Source organism: Centropristis striata, chromosome 18 (assembly GCF_030273125.1).
Source record: "Centropristis striata isolate RG_2023a ecotype Rhode Island chromosome 18, C.striata_1.0, whole genome shotgun sequence".
In the NCBI taxonomy this organism is placed as follows: domain Eukaryota; kingdom Metazoa; phylum Chordata; class Actinopteri; order Perciformes; family Serranidae; genus Centropristis; species Centropristis striata.
This window is the reverse complement of record NC_081534.1, coordinates 23,057,389-23,076,511: the sequence shown is the minus strand read 5'-3', so window position 1 is coordinate 23,076,511 and position 19,123 is coordinate 23,057,389. Positions and strand designations below refer to the sequence as shown.

General features: G+C 40.1%; 1 protein-coding gene across 2 annotated transcripts in view; it reads left to right on the top strand.

Moving 5' to 3' along the window:
* The first annotated feature begins 1,715 nt into the window (after nucleotides 1-1,715).
* slc24a4b (solute carrier family 24 member 4b) overlaps nucleotides 1,716-19,123 on the top strand; it is a 46,534-nt gene continuing 29,126 nt past the window's right edge. For both annotated transcript variants that reach the window (XM_059355985.1, XM_059355984.1), the window contains exons 1-2: nucleotides 1,716-2,484; nucleotides 9,096-9,200. In XM_059355985.1, coding sequence (XP_059211968.1) covers nucleotides 2,322-2,484; nucleotides 9,096-9,200 — 268 coding nt within the window. In that variant the 5' untranslated portion in view covers nucleotides 1,716-2,321. The remainder of the gene's footprint in view (nucleotides 2,485-9,095; nucleotides 9,201-19,123) is intronic.

Genomic DNA, 19,123 nt, shown 5'->3' with positions numbered 1-19,123 from the left:
CAACGCAACATGATGCATCAATGCCAAATTCTATCAACATTTGGCAGTTGGGTGGGTGCTAATGTCAAATCCTGACCACAAATACACGGCCAAGAAATAGTCCGGCGCATGACCCCCATAGTACCACTAAGTTTTACACTAAGGTTTCAAACAGATTAAAAAATTAAGCTTTAGAAGTGCTGGTAGACGGATTTTGTTACCTTCGGACGGACACAGGCTAGCTGTTTCCCCTTGTTCCAAGTCTTTATGCTAAGCTAAGCTAAGCTAAGCTAACCAACTGCTTTATATATAAAGTAACAGACATTAGAGTGGTGCAAATCTTCTCATTGAACTCTTGGTAACTCTCGAAGAAAGCGATTAAACCTTATTTTCCAAAATGTGGAACAATTTCTTTGAAGTTCCTGTAAGTAGAAACATTGTTTTCTTTTAATTGAATGGGCCAGACTATTAAAAGTTCAGTAATGGGAAGTGACTTAATTATTCTTGGAGAGAGTCTATAGAGGAGATCTGCATTAAAGCAGGGCGACGGGGCTTTTCTTACCAACACTGCTGCAAAATGTACTTTTTCAAACAACTTTGAATCTCTCTCTTCTATGCATTAAAGGAAGAAACAGTGCACAACAGATAGAAGAGATAATATCTTGGGTCTGTTTGTGGTGCATTTTCTGACATCAAATTCTGCTTTTATTTCAAGTGTTCATATATTGAATCCATAGAAAGTACATTTTTGTGTCCAGGGAATACAACTGTCCAATTAGTCCCTGTAACACATAGCGACAGCTCCAGGTGACGACAGCTAACACCAAATAATAGGTGAGCATCGACACCTGAGCTTCACCAGTCACGCGGAGCCTCCAGGACCCTGCAGAGTCCTCAGTTGGCCTGTTGGGTGACACATTGGCAGGGGATGGCAACTTTCAAACACTAATTAGGAGTGTAGTTGAGGGCAAATCCAGTTCAGCATTTTTAAGCTGACATATACGTTTGTGGAAAATTCACAACAAGCATTACTTTCATATTAGTGACGCTTTTTCTGAATGCACAGCAGAATTGATTTTTCTTTCCCTTATAATGGTAATTGTTTGCTGTATAGTGGTCACCGACTGCAGGACATAATTTACCCACATTTAATTCACTGCTGCCACACTGACATAAAGGTCTCCATTACATTATTCATTTCTAGTACAGCTCTGTTTGTGTGAAGCAATTTTCTGAAGGGCAAAACGTGTAAATCATTATAATCTTCAAAAACCTTTAGGCAATGAGAAAATTATTTCATGCTTGTGGATTTTGAAAAGGAGGGGGGCAGGCTCTGATGCCTGGAGATCTATAACCTCAATTATTCAGCATGATATCAAAATGAGGATAGCAGGTGAGTTGGAGGCCACTTATTAAAGGCACCCAGAAAAGATATTGGATTATAACACACAGCAGTGGTGTTGTTTTGAGCAGCTTGCCTCGTCGCACTAGATCACAACCTGCGCGTTTGATCTTGCGCGAAAATAAGATTTCAGGAGATCACAGAGTCCGGGAGGTGATCGATGCGCAGCTGTCCGGAGGTTTCAGGGTGCACGGTGGAGAGATAGAAGGAGAAGAAGAAAAAGCACGTTTTCTACTGGCTGTGTGCACATGCAGTGGTTGGGAAAGTTAAAGGGGCCCGGTCCTCATTGAAGGGCGCATAGTAGGAGGAGGCGGGCAGCTGGAAGCGACTGATGGTCCTCTCTGATCTGCACGGCTTTTCTGCACCGAGGAGGGACTCACGTGAAGGGGGAGGCGCCCGAGCGAGGCGAGCCCGAAACAACTGCTGGCCGAATTTAACAATTAACCTTGATGAACACAGATTGGTTTCACTTAACAGGCGCAGGTGCGTGCAGATTGCGATACGGCGCAGCTGAGCGATTCCGCGTCCATGACTGACGCATTTCATGCCAAACACAGAAACTACAGGAGAGGATTTTGCAGCTGATGTTATTAGTACTATTGTTTTTTGTATCATAGCGGGGCAGGATACAATGGGAGCCCGTCCGATACGCACCCTTCGGAGTATGCTGAATTGATTTGGAGGTTTATATATCGGAATTTGACCGCCGTGTCATTGCCCAGTCTACCAGTCCCAGCAGCTAAAAGGCATCTTCGAGAAGAGAGAGAGGGGGAACTGTCCGCTTCACTACTCCTCCATCTGCGCCCTGGACGGCTTGAAATGAGGACCACATCCCGGCTGTGTTCCGTGTAAAAAGAGGCAACGCGGGGCGGCAGTTTCTTCGGCTCTCAAGGACGCTTTTTAAAAAAAAGAAAAGTGGCCGGCGGCCGAGCTGCGAAGCATGGAGCGGGACGACACCGACACCGTGAGCGCGTCCAAAAAGACAATAATCGCCAAGATATTCAAAGTTCGCAAAAGGAGGGAGATGCTTTTCGTTCAGGTGTGCTTTATCTGCAGTGTCCTCTTCGTGGCGTGGGGCATGTCGGCGCTTCTGACCAAGACAGGTGAGTGGTGGAGGGGGAGACTGCCGGGATGCACCGGGGCACGGGGAGCTGAGGACGGAGCAGAAATCTGCAGTGAAATCGTGCACCCACAGTTAATTGTAATCGATCAGACATAAACCAATACGCTTTCATGTCAAGGGCATGCGATCAAAGCTTTATTTGTGTGCATTTGAAAGTAAGATCATGTCTGAAATTCGAATGATGGTCGTGATTTGCCACTCATTTACATGAAGTGTGCAGTTTGTATTAAAATGCAGTAAATGGCTCCAGATGATTTTTTTTGTGGCCGATCACTCAGCAGAAAAGTCAGCTGCACGTGTTATTACGGCATTTTCTTTTATCTCAATGTTGGATACATGCGTCTGTTTGTCAGTGTATGCCGCAGTGTGCGCGCCGTGGCAGCGGCACGTTTTTAATTTGAGAGGCAGGCTCATAATCACGCACACCTCCTGCTCCACATGCACACAGCGATCAAGTAACCGATCCCAGAACGAGCTCATTTTTGGGGTTTGTTTTGCCGTTTTTTTTTCTCTCTCTCGCCCAAAATCCTCTATTTGTTTGGCGCCAGGCGCATCGTCGGTCACACTACACTGGAGCTCAGGATGGTGGTTAATGCTGGCATCATCGCGTCTAGCCCGGGGCTTCACACACCACCGCACACACACTGGATCACCTCGATCACACACACGAGCATCGTCACGCTTCCAGGTTCCGCATGGCAATCGAGGGATCTCGATTTTTTACGCAGAGGCCACTGACGATTATTTTTTTTAAAAAAAAGGGAGGAGGAGGATACACATTGGGATGCTTACAATATGCATTGCTAGATGCTCGAGGTGTGCGCTGAGCAAACGACTCGGATGGCTGATCATGCGTGTGATCCCCCCCTCCCACCTCCTCCTCCTACATACACACTCCAAACAACATGCCCTCCCATGCACACATGTCAAAACTCTTACCTCGGGCCCGTGCAAACACTGTGACACGCAGAGCATCCCACACAGCCTCACACACAGTTATGTAATCTAACAAGCAACCTTGACATTTTGCTGGTGAAGAATGATATCTGACACACCACAGGGATCAGAGGTTAACTAGACAAAACACCCTGCAGGACACCGCTGCTCATATCTACATGAATTTTGCAAAACATTTTCAGTGCATGAGGAGGCAGGAATTGTTGCATGTAGGCATGAAATAAAGGGTTGGCTTTTTTTTTTCTCCTTCTCAAAGTGCATCTAACCCTAAGCCTCAGCCACAGACCCTGTCGTGGGATCTGCCCATCTGCATCCACTTAGGCCCCGGGGCTGAAAGCGGCTGTAAATTCACCACAACCACTGTCCCTGACTGTAGATCTCTAACTGATGTATCGGGAGTTTTTATTAATTACATTAAAAACAACAAGAGGCTTAAAAGATTATTCTGGAATGATATCATACATGCGAGTGCAAATCTCTTATCTCCAAAGGCAGGCACTGGGAGCCAAAGTAAGCCCCCCTCTGTCACTAATGGCTTGCCTTTTTTCATTTAATCAAGTTCGCCTGACCCACGCGGTGATTGTCATGTGGGGGTATTTGACAGAAGGCGTTTCTCGTGAATTCAAGCCTGTTTGACCAGCAGCAGTGATGATTGTGGTGGTGGTTGGGTTTCAAGGTGACATGCATGGGAAGAAAAAAAAAAAAACAGAAATCCCCTCTGAACCCACGAGACCTCACCATAATCAGATCTGTCTAATTGAATAGCTGTGGCCTTCTCATCTTTCATCCATCACAACAGGAACACACATTTGTCACGTCACTGTAAAACCTGTGCCTTGTGTTTGCCACCCATTTGATTGATAGTAGTGTGGGGGAGTGTTGATGTGCTGAATGGTCCAGATGGATGGGATTTGATGTACTACTCCTGGGTTACATCTACATGAAGAGGGGTGGGGCGCAACATGCTGTCGTGCATGCTGATGGGGCTGTGTGTGTGTGTGATGGAGCTGCACATTAGAGACTAGAACAGGTGTTTTTTCTTTTCTTTTTTTTTGAAGCAGGGCAGGGTTGAGCTCTGACAGGTAGCTGCAGCAGGCTGACGGTGATGGCCGTGGGGGGTGGGGTAGGGGCAACAGGAAGGTGAATACTGGTATCAGGAGAGAGTCTTTCTGCACAGACGGATTGATGGATGGTTGTCCTTGGTCCATCTCCCTGCTGAGCTGATTGGACAGCCAGAGGATGACATTACCACTGTGCTATTGTTGCTTGCACTCTCTCTGCTACTCTATATAGTCTGATAGAAGTGTTCTCACTCGCGGCCTCTTTTTTTTTTTTTTTTGTATCCTGTTTGAGCTCACTCCTTTGTTTCTGCTCCAAAGTAGATTTAGTGTCTCTTTAATGTAGCTGCCAGAATTTCAGGTTGGCCTTATTACTATGTGTAAACCAAGACGTGCTTATCTATAGAGCAACATTAAAGCAGTAGTTGGGGTTTATTGAAGTGGTGTTGTATGAGGTACTTATCCATAGTCAGTGTAGTCCAGTTTGGAGAAGCAGGCAGGAGTATCTACACAGAAGCTAAGCTGTGGATGGGGGCAGTAGCAAAATGTACTTCAGCCACCTATAAAATAAATAATTTGGATATTTTCCAATGCTTTACCTTGCTGTCAGAGAACCCCGGTTAAGTTTACATTGTGGGAACTGAAGTAGTCTATGCTGTATTGAGTCACCAATCTCCATTGACAAAAACAGTAATTTTACAGATTTGCATAACATGGAAGCTTTTGGTCGATCACTGGCTCAATTGTTCAGTTTAGTTATTGTGTCACTTTGGTGTTTCTAAAAGGTTAGTTTAGATTCTCAAGTCACACATAAAGTCACAGAATGAGGCAGTGGTTGATCAGCAACTCTTGTGTTCTGCAAGGTAAAATTAATGTTTTTGTCAATGGAGTCTGGTGGCTTTGAAGAGAGCTCAGATAACTGCATCAGAAAGGGCTGTCTGGTGACAATGTTAAGTGGCAGAAACATATAGAGTTCAACTGATACTTTTTTAGTGGGTGGCTAAAATCTGTTTAGCTGCAGCCCACATACACAGCAGTACATTACTTAGCTTCTGTGGTGGTACTCCACCATCTACTGTAGGTAAAACAGTGACTATGGATAAGAACCTCGTACAACTGCACTTAAAAAAAATCCAAGCTATCAGAATGCAATATACATATATATGCAGAATGTAAACATTCACCATTGCTGAGCAATTTAAAGTTTTTGTCACACAGGGCTGTGTCTAATGGTGATATTGATTTAATCTGAGAACCAAAAAAACATCAGAAAACAGTGGAATGTTTGACGTCTTGGAGCTTCTGGTGATATCCTCAAATTCTTTTCTTTTTGATTAACGATCCAAAAAAAACACCGAACAAATATTCACTAAAGAGGCTAGAAATGGACAATATTTGGCATTTTCGGTTGGAAAAATGAGCTAAAAAATTAACAAACAACCAAAATATTGCACCGTTACTGTCAGTCACTAAAGATACTGACCTTTTGACCCCAGCAAACGCAAAAAGATGGAGAGCCACAACATATCACGACTGTACTTTATATTTTAAATTTAAATGTCAAAATGTGTATCACAACTTCTCCAAAATGACCACCAAATGTAGAAATGTATTTGTATGACAAGCAGCCGAAGTATTAAATGTATAAAGCTAAAGATGGATGGACGTCTTCTCATTTTTGAACCTGTAAAAAGCAAATGTTTTGTGGAAATGTTATTTACTTTACGTTCGACAAGCTAAATCAAGTGATTTTTGGCTCGAGTTCCACCAAACTCCACTGAAAATCTGACATTTTTAAGATTTCCTGCTGACAATCCCACAAATGTTAATCAGAGGCAATCAAAACCTCCCCAAATTCCTCAAAACACCAAAAACCTGGTCATTGAACATGAAAAAAAAAGACTATTTAATCAACGTGAGTCATGCCCACAACAGACTGCAGCCTCTTATTTTACCCCCAGAAGCCTGCTCACAAGTACTGACAGAATCACGTCTTCATTGTTAGTCCTTTTCAGATGCTTGGCAGGCAGCATGCAGAACGATCAGCGGCTCATGTTCTCACACACACACACACACACACACACACACACACACAGTTGTCTTCCAGGAAACATCATAGATCCTCAAATGGACGATTTCATAGTTTTGGTCAAGTGATTCTTTAACAGCACGGTTAAATTGCATTTAGATGGACTGTCATCCCAGTCACCAAATAATGTAAATGTCACCATGCTCAGTTATTTGTTCAGCCCATGTGCTCCACACATGACTGTTTCATTGTTATCTATGACCAAAGTGATCTTCTCTTGGCACAGTGTCCACACGCTCTCCTCTGGCCTCACACTGGATTTTATTCCAGCAATGAGACCCACAATGAAGCAAACAAACACACAAACAGACCAGAGGCAGTGAGAGAAGTGAAAGTGAGCTGGTTAGTGAGGAGGAACAGGTTGGTGTGATGACTGGAGGGTTTGTTTTTTTGGATTGGAGAGCTGTGGGAAGCAGCTGCAGTCGCCTCGTGTACAATCTGTTTGTCCAGCGCCTGCTGATCGTCAGGCTGTCCAACTGTACTGGATTAAAAAGCCATTTAATGAAGTAATTTCTGTGTCAGTACACTAAAATACCTTCAGGTCCAGGTACACGAGTCGAGAAAAAACTGCTAGGTGGGAAACTGTGTCAAAAAATGAATTAGTCAGGTGGAAGACTCCAGCTGCTCAGATTCACCAAACAACTTTAAGGTGATAATGTTGTATTTATCTTTTGTCAGCAGTCTGCAAGTGACTGCAAGAGGTTTTACTTCAAACTAGGGCTTGAACTATAAGTTGATTTAAAGGTACAATATGCAATTCTGGAGATAGTTGATTGCTGAGACTCATTTAAGAATCATGTTGCACCTCAAATTGATTAGTATGGAAAGTATTTAATCTATTAAAATCAGCACATATTCCCTAGTTTTAACTTGTAAAACGTGAAGATTTTCTCCATCTTTTATGATACTAAACTGAAAATCTTTTAGTTTTTGGGCTGTTGGTCAGAAAAAAAACCAAGCAATTTGATGATGTCACCCTGTGCCTTTAATAATGGTCCAGGACATTTCCAACTATTTTCTGACATTTTATAAACTGTATGACTAGAACCTGATAGATTTATCCGTTTGCTAACTTTCTCAGCCGACATTGGCCACTTTGACCTTTCGGTATCTGTGTTTGCTTTGTCTGATCGCTGTTTTTATTTTATTTTCATTTGTTTTTAAAAAAAATACTCAATTGAGTGATGCTGAACGTACAATAATGTTTTGGTTTTTAATGCTATTTTCAAATTCATTTCTATATACAATATAAGTGCACGTACAATGAATAATGACTAATTAAATATTCTATATTTTTTTAAAATTGTGTTTATAAGAAAATATGTTACGGCTGCCATATTGGTAATCGGTTAAAGTTTCCCCTCTAAAATCAGTATTGATCTCATACATCCCATATCAGTCGGGCTCTACTTACGATTAATCAACAAATTGAGAAAATAAGCAGATTAAGCAGATTAAACAATTAGTTTAGATTAGTTGCAGCCCCAAATTACTGCTCAGCTGATGCATACACGACACTGATATCTGCATTAAGCTTATATCTGTAGAGTAACTGGTCTAGCTTTACTTTATTCTCTAAACATTTCAGCAGTAAAATGTTCCTAGATTTTTTATTTTTGGTCAGTGTTAGAAAGCAGTCGTTGTCTCATTCGCCTTTAAGAATTACTTCCACAAACTCGTCACCAGAAGGAGAATTAACCTCCTGAGACTGACTGATCATACGGACTTATTCACATGGTCAGGAGACATTTACAAACACTGACATCATGTGAGACGGCTGCTACAAAGTCTTTCACAACCCCTGTGTAAGCCACAACCCGAAGCCAGACAGAGGTAGTCTTAAAAAAACTTGTGTAAAAATAAAAACCGTCTGTCTGTAGGGTGTTCCCTTGTGATCTGCTGCTTAATCATCCGGCAGCAAGTTGCCACTTGTCAATCCGACATCAGTGATATTTTCAGAAAAACTGCGAGTTTCAAACGCCGCTCAGCCCTCGTCTGTATGATTTTACATAATAGATTTGGGACGGCAGTGTTTTTATGTCCTCATTATGGAGGCTTAAGAGCAGTTTAATGAAAAATGAAACTTGTCCGCTCCTCCTCCCACTCTCCCACCCGAAAACATAATGGCACAGCAGCTGCATGTTGATGTGTTATTGCCGCCGCTGCTGGATGAAAATGTCATATCTACATCAATGAAAACTTTTAAGGGATTAAAGAAAAGCAACCTTGTTTGGATTAATGACCATCGTCATGGATGTTTTGGGTCATGGAACATACTCTCTGTGCTACAGCGGCCATGTTAGATGTGATTTTTTTTTTTTTCTTTTTTATAATGTGCAAAATGGAGTTTCAAGGTTTCCCTGCAGCAAAATAAAAGCTTTTTAGAACCATTCAGGAGCTCTTTAGCCTTAACGTGCTGCACACTGCTTATGATACTTTTATTCGTGTTGCATAAATGAGTAAAGCTGTTTTTGTTTTGTGTTGCAGGCCATGGCATGCTGGTGGAGGGACATCCGAACCCTGATCACTGGGGGAGACGGCTAATGGCTTCAGTATCAGACAACGAAACAGAGAAGAACTGTTCAGATCCAGGTATGCTATAAGACTAAAGATCCACTTATTAGCTTCTTTCTTGACTCGCCATGGATTAAATGACTGTTTTAGTGCCTTTGAGTTCATTGTTTCGAGTAGGTTTTCACATACAAGGAACTTGCTGTGGTGTATTGGTGCATTAGAAACAAAGTACTAAAATATACAGTCATGGAAAAAATGATTAGATCACCCTTTTTCTTCAATTTTCATTAAAATGTTCATTTTAATTTGTTTGTACACATATAATGACAACAACAAAAATAGCTCATAAGAGTTTAATTTAAGAGCTGATATCTAGACATTTTCCATGGTTTTCTTGATGATAACCAAAATCATTATCAAGAAAATATGGAAAATGGCTAGATATCAGCTCTTAAATTGAACTCTTATGAGCTATTTTTGTTATCATTGTTTGTCCAAACAAATGTACCTTTTTAGATGTACCAGGCGTTGCATTTAACAATGTTATATGAAGAAAACAAGGGTGGTCTAATATTTTTTAGCATGACTGTAGATCTAGATTAAGGAAAGTACTTCAGTTTAACAGCATCTTAAATAGAAAATATGAAGGATATAAAAGTCAACACACAACATATGTAGAAATATGGTGTTATTTAAATGATTGCACTGTTAAAGAGCAAGTTAAGCTATAAGTAAACAGACAACTGACTTGCACTCACCAGGTGGACAGATTAATGTTAATGCTGCTGCATGTGTCGGCTACATAGTAAGGTTAAGCCGGCTACTCTGATGAAACAAAGGTACTTCTTACAAGAATCATGTGAGTAAAATGCGTCTTTCAGATGTAGAATTACATTACAGCCCGCCCGTCAGGAGGTCATTCATGCGTCTCACAGTTTAAGTCCAAAACCTTCAACAATCCAATCACAACCACCCAAACAAGCCACGAAGTGTAACAGCTATTTTCTTTCTTTTGTCTAATAATCGTCTTGCAGCCGTAACTCTGATTGGCCCTGGTCTTCATTTAAGGCGAGACAATACAGGCAAAAACATAAACAATTTTCATGCATTGGTCAATTTTTAAGGTTTTGGACTATTTTTCTCCCATAGCATGTGACAAGAAAACATCTAAAACAAACATTTAGGTGTATATTTTATTATATTTTGTAGATTTCTCCAATCTTCTCTCCTGCACAATATTATGTCTTTTACATGTTCTATGTTGTTGTTGCTGTGAATTAATATGTTGTCTTCAAATAGTCATTTCCATTAAGAATGTATAAAAACCTTTTAAAGGGCTGTTTTTCTCAATTGTTTTTTTCTCATAAATCTCAATTTCAGATTTATGTCCTGGAAATATATGCAGATTAGCGCATATTTAATGAGTGTACACCTAAATTCCATACCTAAACATAAAACTTGTAATACAGAAAAATATTGTCTTAATGTGAATAACAAACTGGGGAAGTTTCATTGTGATATCTATAAATTAGAAAATTATCATATTCACCTGCAGTGTCTATAACTTTAGATTAAGTTTTTTTTAATTTTTTTTTTAATTTAGGCTCAAAGTATCACCCTAAAGTTATTCTCCGCCCACCTCAGGTTTAATCCACACCCACTTCCTGTTTAAACCCATTCCAAGTACAGATACAGATCATTAAGTTGGTTAAACAGATGCAGATAATGGGGTAATTGCTCATCCCTACTTCACAGACGGCTAAATTTACATTTTCATTTTAATAATGTCTCATATGGGCTTCCGTAGCTGATTTATATAGTAAATATTTCCTCATTTTAAGCCAGGAAATTCTTCTTAAATGCAATAATTATGTATTTTCTTAAAAGATGTAATGATGTTGAAGATTAAATGCACTTAAAACTTTTGGGTAACTCTATTTAAGCGGACATCAATAACGTTTTAGGGGGAAAAAATCCAAGTAACAGCCAACACTTGTGGGACCTGATCTGCTGCTTTAATTCCCCTCCTCACTGGGCCTCTATTGTTCTGACTCTGTTTAGATCACTTGTGCTGCAATAAGCACTGAGAGGGCTATTAAAAGGGTCAGATATTGATTGTGTTACAGCATCTTTGGTACACTTAAAGGAAGCAGCATTCTTTATAATTAGTTATAGCGGACTGTATGCTGACAGCTCCTCTGACATTGCTGACGTCTGCATCAGGCTGCGAAAAACATTAAAGACGGCTTTTAAAAAAAATGATATTATTGATTCAAATGTACCAGCAATGTAATTTGAATTGACCTGTGTTTTACAAGCACCGGTTCATTTGAGCTTTCTGTGGTCGAGCGTGACTCAGAGGGACGTTTAGTGTGATAGGTAACATTTCATGATGAATTTATAAACTCAGTGATATTAATTGGCTGTGCAGCGTTTATGGACTGCCTGCTTTAAATCTAAAGTCATAAAATGTATATGACACAGAGGATTTTTAATCCATGAGAATAATTATTTTTGCTAAATAAGGTGCAACTCAGCTGTATTCATATTTGTGTTTGGAAGAATGACACCAGGGCACAGACAATTTAGAAGGTAATTTAAAAAATCACCCTTTTTTTTTTGCAGCATCACAAGTGACCCAGTAAGGACTAACTGGATATGACTTCATTACTGGTCACAGCAGGCAGAACCGCTCAGGGTTAAATGAGTCATCGGTGCTGTAACCGGCTATTTTAGATATAAACAAACATTTTTTACACTTCCCTGACTTTGAGAAAGAAATTTTGACCTTAAAAAGGTCGGAATAGTTCTGAATCACAGTGGAGTCCTTTTTTGAAATGACCACCAAATGACAAGATTATGTGCTTTTAAGTTTCTCTCCTAATCCTGCAGGATTACCTTTTTTCTTTTTCCATTCAAATGTCCCCTGCACCGGAGGCACCAGACTGTACTTCACATTCCACACATTTCTCTTCGGCTCTACTCTGCCTTTCTGTGATCCAACCACTGCTCTGCCTCGTCACTGCTGATCATATGACTCTTTGTTCTTGAATCTTGGTCTCGTGAATAATCCTGTCATAGATGCAGATTTCAGGCGCCTCGACCGGTTTGACCAAGTGTGGGCAGTATGAGTGGCTCTGACTGCATCTTTGTGATATATGTAATGTGTTGCACAGCTATAAAGTATTCTATGTTTACAATATAACCTGCGATAATCTGCAAAACAGCACTTTAATGAGTCAAAGACTTCTTGGCCAAGTTCTCTTGAAAAAGTTGCACTTGTTCTCGGTGGATTTTTAGACTTATCACATCAAATGCGCATAACGGGACTTTTTTTTTAACATTTTTTAAATAATTTTGGCTGTGTTAATGCTTACCAAATAAATTTTGGCAAATTTTCCTTTTATTTTTCTCCACAAAGCCATAATATACTTTGGGACCAAAATATAGACACTTAGATCCTTCAGGACAAAATGTTCCATTGAAACCCATTAAAACCACAATTATTGACACCACAGTCTTTAGAGCATAAAATCATGCATTTTATTAGATCAGATTTTTAATCTAGAGCCCTGGCTTTATTATCTTCTGCCTCAAGCTTGTCCTATAGGGCAAATTCACGCAATTTTCCTGGTTTCCATGAAAGTTATTGCTGCAGTTTTCATGGAGCACTGCAGTGTTGGATCCAATGCATCGAAGTCAGTGTTGTGGCACCAGATTGCTATCTGGTGATTATGCTTTGCTATCTGTTTTCTATCCCAGACTGTGAAATGAAATGAAAAATTCCCCCTGGCATTTAGTATACACAAAGTATATTCATAAATAGAAACAAGACTGTCATTATGTACAAACAAGCTGGCATTTTAAGGGTAAATAAAAAAATTAACATATTTCAAATTAAAAAATATTTGGTAGTTATGATCAGGACTTAAGTTAAAACTTGGTGATAGTGGAAGAAAAAAATTCTGGCAGTTTTTTGGACATTTTTATGAAGGGATGCACAAGGGTTGAGGATTTTGAAGTAGAAATGAGGGTAAGTAGTGTCTTGTGTCAAGATAAGTAAAATCACTGCATTAATCAAGAAAATGGCACTTAATTGTAGAAATGTTCTGCAACAAGATCAATTTTGCTAAGATAAAATCGCACGTTTCAAAATAACTGATTCATGGACGAGAAAAATGGTCACATTTTGCAGATTGAAGGCCTTATTCTCAGTCACTCAGCCTAGCTGTGCACTCAACATCTCTGTACTTAGAGATTCAGGAAACTCGACACCAGCAGATCAACACATATCGAGGAAAGCAACGGCAGCTTTCTAAAGCTTACATAAATCATTTGAAACGCTTGTCTCCGCATCTGACCGACAGTCTGACTGACTACAATTAACTTATTGTTCATGTTGCACTTGTCAGGGCGAATTATTGCTAATGAAACAAACTCCCATCAGGGAGTCGAGGCAGTATGAATCAGAACGGATAGTCATGGTCTGCAGAGGAAAAAGTCAAATCTTTCTCGGATGACAAACTTGTTTACCGTCTACACATTTCCCAAGAGCTGAATAGACGTCTTGGTTCCCAACTCTGACAATAAGTGAGCAGCATGTTTGCAGCACAGATCCATACGTTTTGTCCCGATTCCCCCCGTGCAGTTGTTTGTCCAGAACTGATGATCCAGCAGTGGGCCAGCGACGGCGCCGGTCTGCACGCCTCCGGGGGAAGAAGCACTAACCGCGCACGGACCCCGGCTCGATTTGGACGAGAATTATTATTGGAGGCTTTTCGTTTTATGCTGAGCGTGTGCAACATCTGAAGCTCGGTTTAATTAAGCCGCTGTTTGTGGGCTGCATAGATTACACTCAGCCAGCTTTGGTGTCTCTGCCTTTTCCTCATCATTATTTCTGTGATCAGCGAGGGAGCCCTTTCTCCTGGTTCACGGGGTGCTAATGTTGTTTTGCTTGTCCGGAGACTTGTGCTGCTCAGGCAGCCATTCATCATAAGTGCCTCTTTTATTGGCCTTTCAGTAATAACTCCTGGAAAACACAAGGTGCTGTCCAAAGTGGTTTTTCTTTTTTTTTTCTTTTTTTTTTTTTGAGCTCCTGCTTGATTGCAATGCATGCTTGTAGACTAGTAACGGCTAAATCACACTGCAAGGGGCTGATACAACCTCTGGATGCTCTTTATTTAACCGTCACATGCAGACCTTGAGTCATGCCACCCGTTGAGATGCCTCCAGTCGCAGTCCCATGATGAACGCAGCCAATACACTGTTTGCTTTTTCACTTAAACGTACACGAGGCTGTGCGATCACAGGGGGTTTGTTTGACTTGAGGTTTACTTGGGGACAGAGAATATTAGATTATATTCCCCCAGCGTAGGACTGACTGATGCCAACTGTGGAGCAAAGAAAATTGGAGAGGGGGCAGAGCACCGTGGCTAATGTTCTGTGGGAGGAATAATTTTCTTTTAATAAAGATGCTGCTAATACCGTATATAGAAAACTCCCACTTGAGTGGCATAATTGGCCTGGTAGAAGTAGACGACGGCAGCATTGTTTAAAAAAAAAAAAAAAAAAAAAAAAGTACAAGTGAGCAACAAAGGAAAGGTTTTAGTATGGCTCGGTTTGTACTATGATTTAATCCGGTGGGATTTGATTGTAGTGGTTTTAGATATGGCTGTAATCTGCTCACGGGCTGGGGGCGCACATGTTGCATGTTGGTGGCGTGGATGAGGAGGAGCTGGAGGTGACTGCAACCAAAGTGGAAGCGGCATCAACCTGAAGATGCTCGCAGTGTTAATGTGTGGAAACAAAAGGCAAGATTTGACGGTAACGAGTGGATGGACTTCTGAGGGTTTTTTTTCTGGAGCAGGCAGGAAATTTGGCAGCAGCGCGAGGGGTAAATCTGCCAGCGGGTGGCGGGCCCGTCCACGCTGGAATGCAGGTTCGTCAACTCCAGGGAAACACCAGAAGGAGGCTTTTTAAAAGGGAATTACACAAGCGGGGATTATGCTGCTGTGCATAATGGAAACTGACCTCGCTTTGCTTCTCGCTTGCATGCCAACGGTGGAACAATACGTCGGAGGGAGGGGGGGGCAGGCACGAGCACCTGCACAGAGCACTTTCCACGCTGCGCAGTTCAAACACGCCTGACCTCTTTATGTATTCACTCATTCACATTCTGTTCTGCTTCAGATTTGCAACCCATTTGCTACTAGTACATTTTCATTATGTCATGCTTTTGGCTACTACTTTTAATTACAACTGAGGCTAGAAGGAACTTGTGCTCATTGATTTCTATGTTCCAACAATATGTTGAAATTATCTCAAACAAGAAATGTAGGAGAAAGTTACAGAAAAATATATTAAAGTAAATCAATTTTGAAAGGAAAGATCTCTAGCAAAAAAACAACAAATATATTGATCATAAATGTATATTAAAATATTTTTTAAAAATGGAAGAAAAGATCTTAAGCAAAAAACGACAAATATATTTATCATACATATATATTTAAATTTTAATAAATGGAAGAAAACGTTTCAAGCTAAAAACCAATGTATTTAGAATAATATATAAAAAATAATTTAACGAGAAAACATCTCACGCATTAAAAAAACAAATGCATTAAAATAAATTTGTGTTAAAACAGTTTTAATATATAGAAGGAAACATTTCAAGCAAAAAACAAATATATTAAGAATAAATATATATTAAAATGATTTTAATGAATAGGAAAGACATCTATAAAAAGTCACAAAAGCACAACACAAACAATTACTTTTTTTCTGTACTTTTTATTTTTTATTTTAATGATCCAATAAGACGGAATGCATTTGGGACATATTTTAGATGAAACACAGTGCCAAAAGCCAATTAGATATCTCACACCACCACCCTACATGCATACAGAGCAAAGTAAATTACCCAGAGTTCCCCTCATTAGCCAGTTTTTCACTTGCATTACTTCAACAGAATCTAAAGTGAAATGTCTTGTTTACCCTTCACCATATACAGTATGCTATCTTTACTCCTGAAAAGCAAGCAGACATTTCCTTAAGCCATTGGTCATTACTTGGCCTGTTCATGTTTTGGTTACAAAAACTACACGAGTGTCTATACATTATTCTTTATGTGAGGATTTGGATTGAAAGTTTAAGTTACTGACACAAAAAATAAAACAAAATTCCTGTACAATGATTGTAGCATATATTTAGATTTGCACTATGTAATGTACGTATAAAATTGACATTTCTCCAGGTTTAAAGGTAAAGATCACGTGTCATTTTTCTGACCCTAGCTTGACAAATGGCAGCATTTTTAGGCCTGGAACAAAGATTTCCAAAGTAAATTTGTATAAATAAATATAAAATAACACATTTTATTGTAAGCTTAAGTCTTTTCAATGCAGTACCAGACATTTATGACACATTCACCAGCAAACAAAGAAAATGAATACAAAATAAAGCTACAAATGCCCAACCGTATCGGCCAGTATCTCCCGCACCCACACCAAAATGATTTAGTCTGATTGATGGCACCATTAGGAGAAAAAAACATGTTTTTTTTTTGTGAACTGTCCCTTTTTAAAGGCATAAAGTCGCAGCAGTGAGGCAGCTCTGCTTTCTCTTTGTTGCAGCCGATCCATATGTCACCCTGAGGGAGCCGTTTACCTATTTCTCCTGTACACAGCTGAATGCATACGTCTCGCAGAGGCGTCCCCTTTAGGTTATTGAACCAGGACTCTTCTGGTCCACCAGCTTGGCCCCTTTCAGCAGCCTGACGGCTCACTCCCCTGCACACGGCCACATAAAGGCTGAGGGGAATTCATGCTAAAAGTAGACATGTAATAGGTATGCGAGTGTGCTCATGCAGGTGAAATTGCATGTGTTTAAGTGCTCCCGTGAACATGTGAGAGCGATCGTACATGTGATGTTTGAGCATGTGAAAGTATCGACCTAACAAGGGGATAAACGTGTGTTTTTAACCCGTGCTCGGCGCAGAACTTATTGTTTCTGTGCTCAGATTTTTTTTCCAGGAAGGCGACTCGTGACGGAGTCATGTTTACATGTCAGTCACCGTCGAGTCATGCCATGCTCAGCTCACTGATGTCTGCCGGAGCGAGCTAATTATCTAATGGACTAATAACGACCCAGAGGAATCATTCTCCCCTGAAGAGTCTCTCGACTACTGTACTGGAGTGTCAACTGCATTGTGTTAATGACCTGGCTGGTCTGTGGGTCGGTGACAGAAGGTAGCACCGGGAACTCCGCCAGAACATCCTGCTCGTATCATAATAATTGTATTTGGCTCTTTTAATGTATAATAGAATTGTGTTTTTCTCTATCAGAGCGATCAAACTATCAGCATATTCTTTGCGTGGCTCCGTGTCGAGTCCTGCCAGTATCTCCGGGACAACAGACGGCACTCGATACTGAGCTCCATTATGTAACGGCACCATAATATCCTGACTATTACCAGATTATGGAATAATAATTGCACAAATGTAAAGAATCACTGGCATGCTCTGGATTTAATACGTCAATAAATTAAGGTCGTCTGAGGATTTCTGAACATTAAGAGACTTTAAAGTGGCGTCTGTCTGTGAATATATGTAAAACTTAACATGTATCAAACAATTATTCAATCTTTTATATAACTGAACTTAGAATTAATTAGAATTAACTTGTTATGTAGCAGTTTTACAACTATTCCAAGGACGTGTGCACTTATAGTACATTGACTAAAAGCTAGAATCTGATATTGAAGCTGGTCGACTGATTTGAATTTCATAGAAACTGCAATATGTCAGTGCAATATCAAAGTTTCTCAAAGGTTAAACATGCATGGTCATTTATAGATGTATAGTGTCGTTCTGAAATAAGTATAGTGGTGCTGCAGTGATGTCCCGGCCTACAAATTGTATTGTATTGCAATATCAGTCAAAATAATTGCAATTCAATATTTTTTTAACTGTGCAGCCCCCCGACGATATTGAGTCTCGGGGACTGTGTGAAAATTGCTGGGAATGGAGACGGGACTATAAGTTGTTTCACTCTTTAAAAATGAGGCCCTCCCAAGAATAATTTTCTTTAAAGAGGAAAAAAAAACCCTTCTCTTCTTGTCTGTCAAAAGTCATACAACAATTTTTTTTTTTTTTTTTTTTTTTTTTTTGGGCTTCTAACAATTTTCACACAGTCCCTAACAGTCCAAACTTAAACCTTTTATGCTATGCAGGATTTTGGACTTAAATAAAAAAAATAAATAAAAAATGTTTCAGTTGCTTTGACAGATATAACTGGTCACTATCTCTGGGGCAGATTTTATACACTGCTGGTACACTTTTTGTGACCAGGCCACCATATTTCTCCTGCTTGAAAACTGACAAAGTACTGTACCTTCCATGTGTTGCTCAGCACTATGTCACACGTTTCATTTCTCTGATTGGTTGTAGGTCTATCCAGAGGTATAATCTAAAGACTCTACACTTGGAAATTGAAAATGAATGGAGAGATTCCAGACTAATAATGCATCTGCAAATTAGTGTTTCCATGACCGGCTTCTCCGTCTGTATTCACTTTTGCTGGGTTAGGGTGAAAGTAAAAAATGGAAGACAATATGCATAACAAAATGCTAAAGTAGCAAAAACCAAGCTCTTTTCAAAAGGAGAGTAAATTTGGGGATTGCTTTCACTTTTCTGGAGGAGATTTAATGTTTTCTTTCCAGACAATAAACATTTCCTGCATACTATGCCTTTAAGGAAGTAATGGCAGCGCTGCATCTCCCATCACTACTCGTGAGAACTCTGGACTTATTGACTTCTGGGGTTGATTAGGATGAGAAGGAAAGGGTTGGGGAAACAGATGAACAGAAGTGTTGCCAGTATTTTCTTGCATAAGCGCCACAGTCAGGTGTCCAAACAGAGAATCCAGGATTTATTTATAGATTTTTGTAGCTCGGCTTCTGAAGAGGACTTGTTTTGTGCCTCCTGCCCATCCCTCGTTCACGC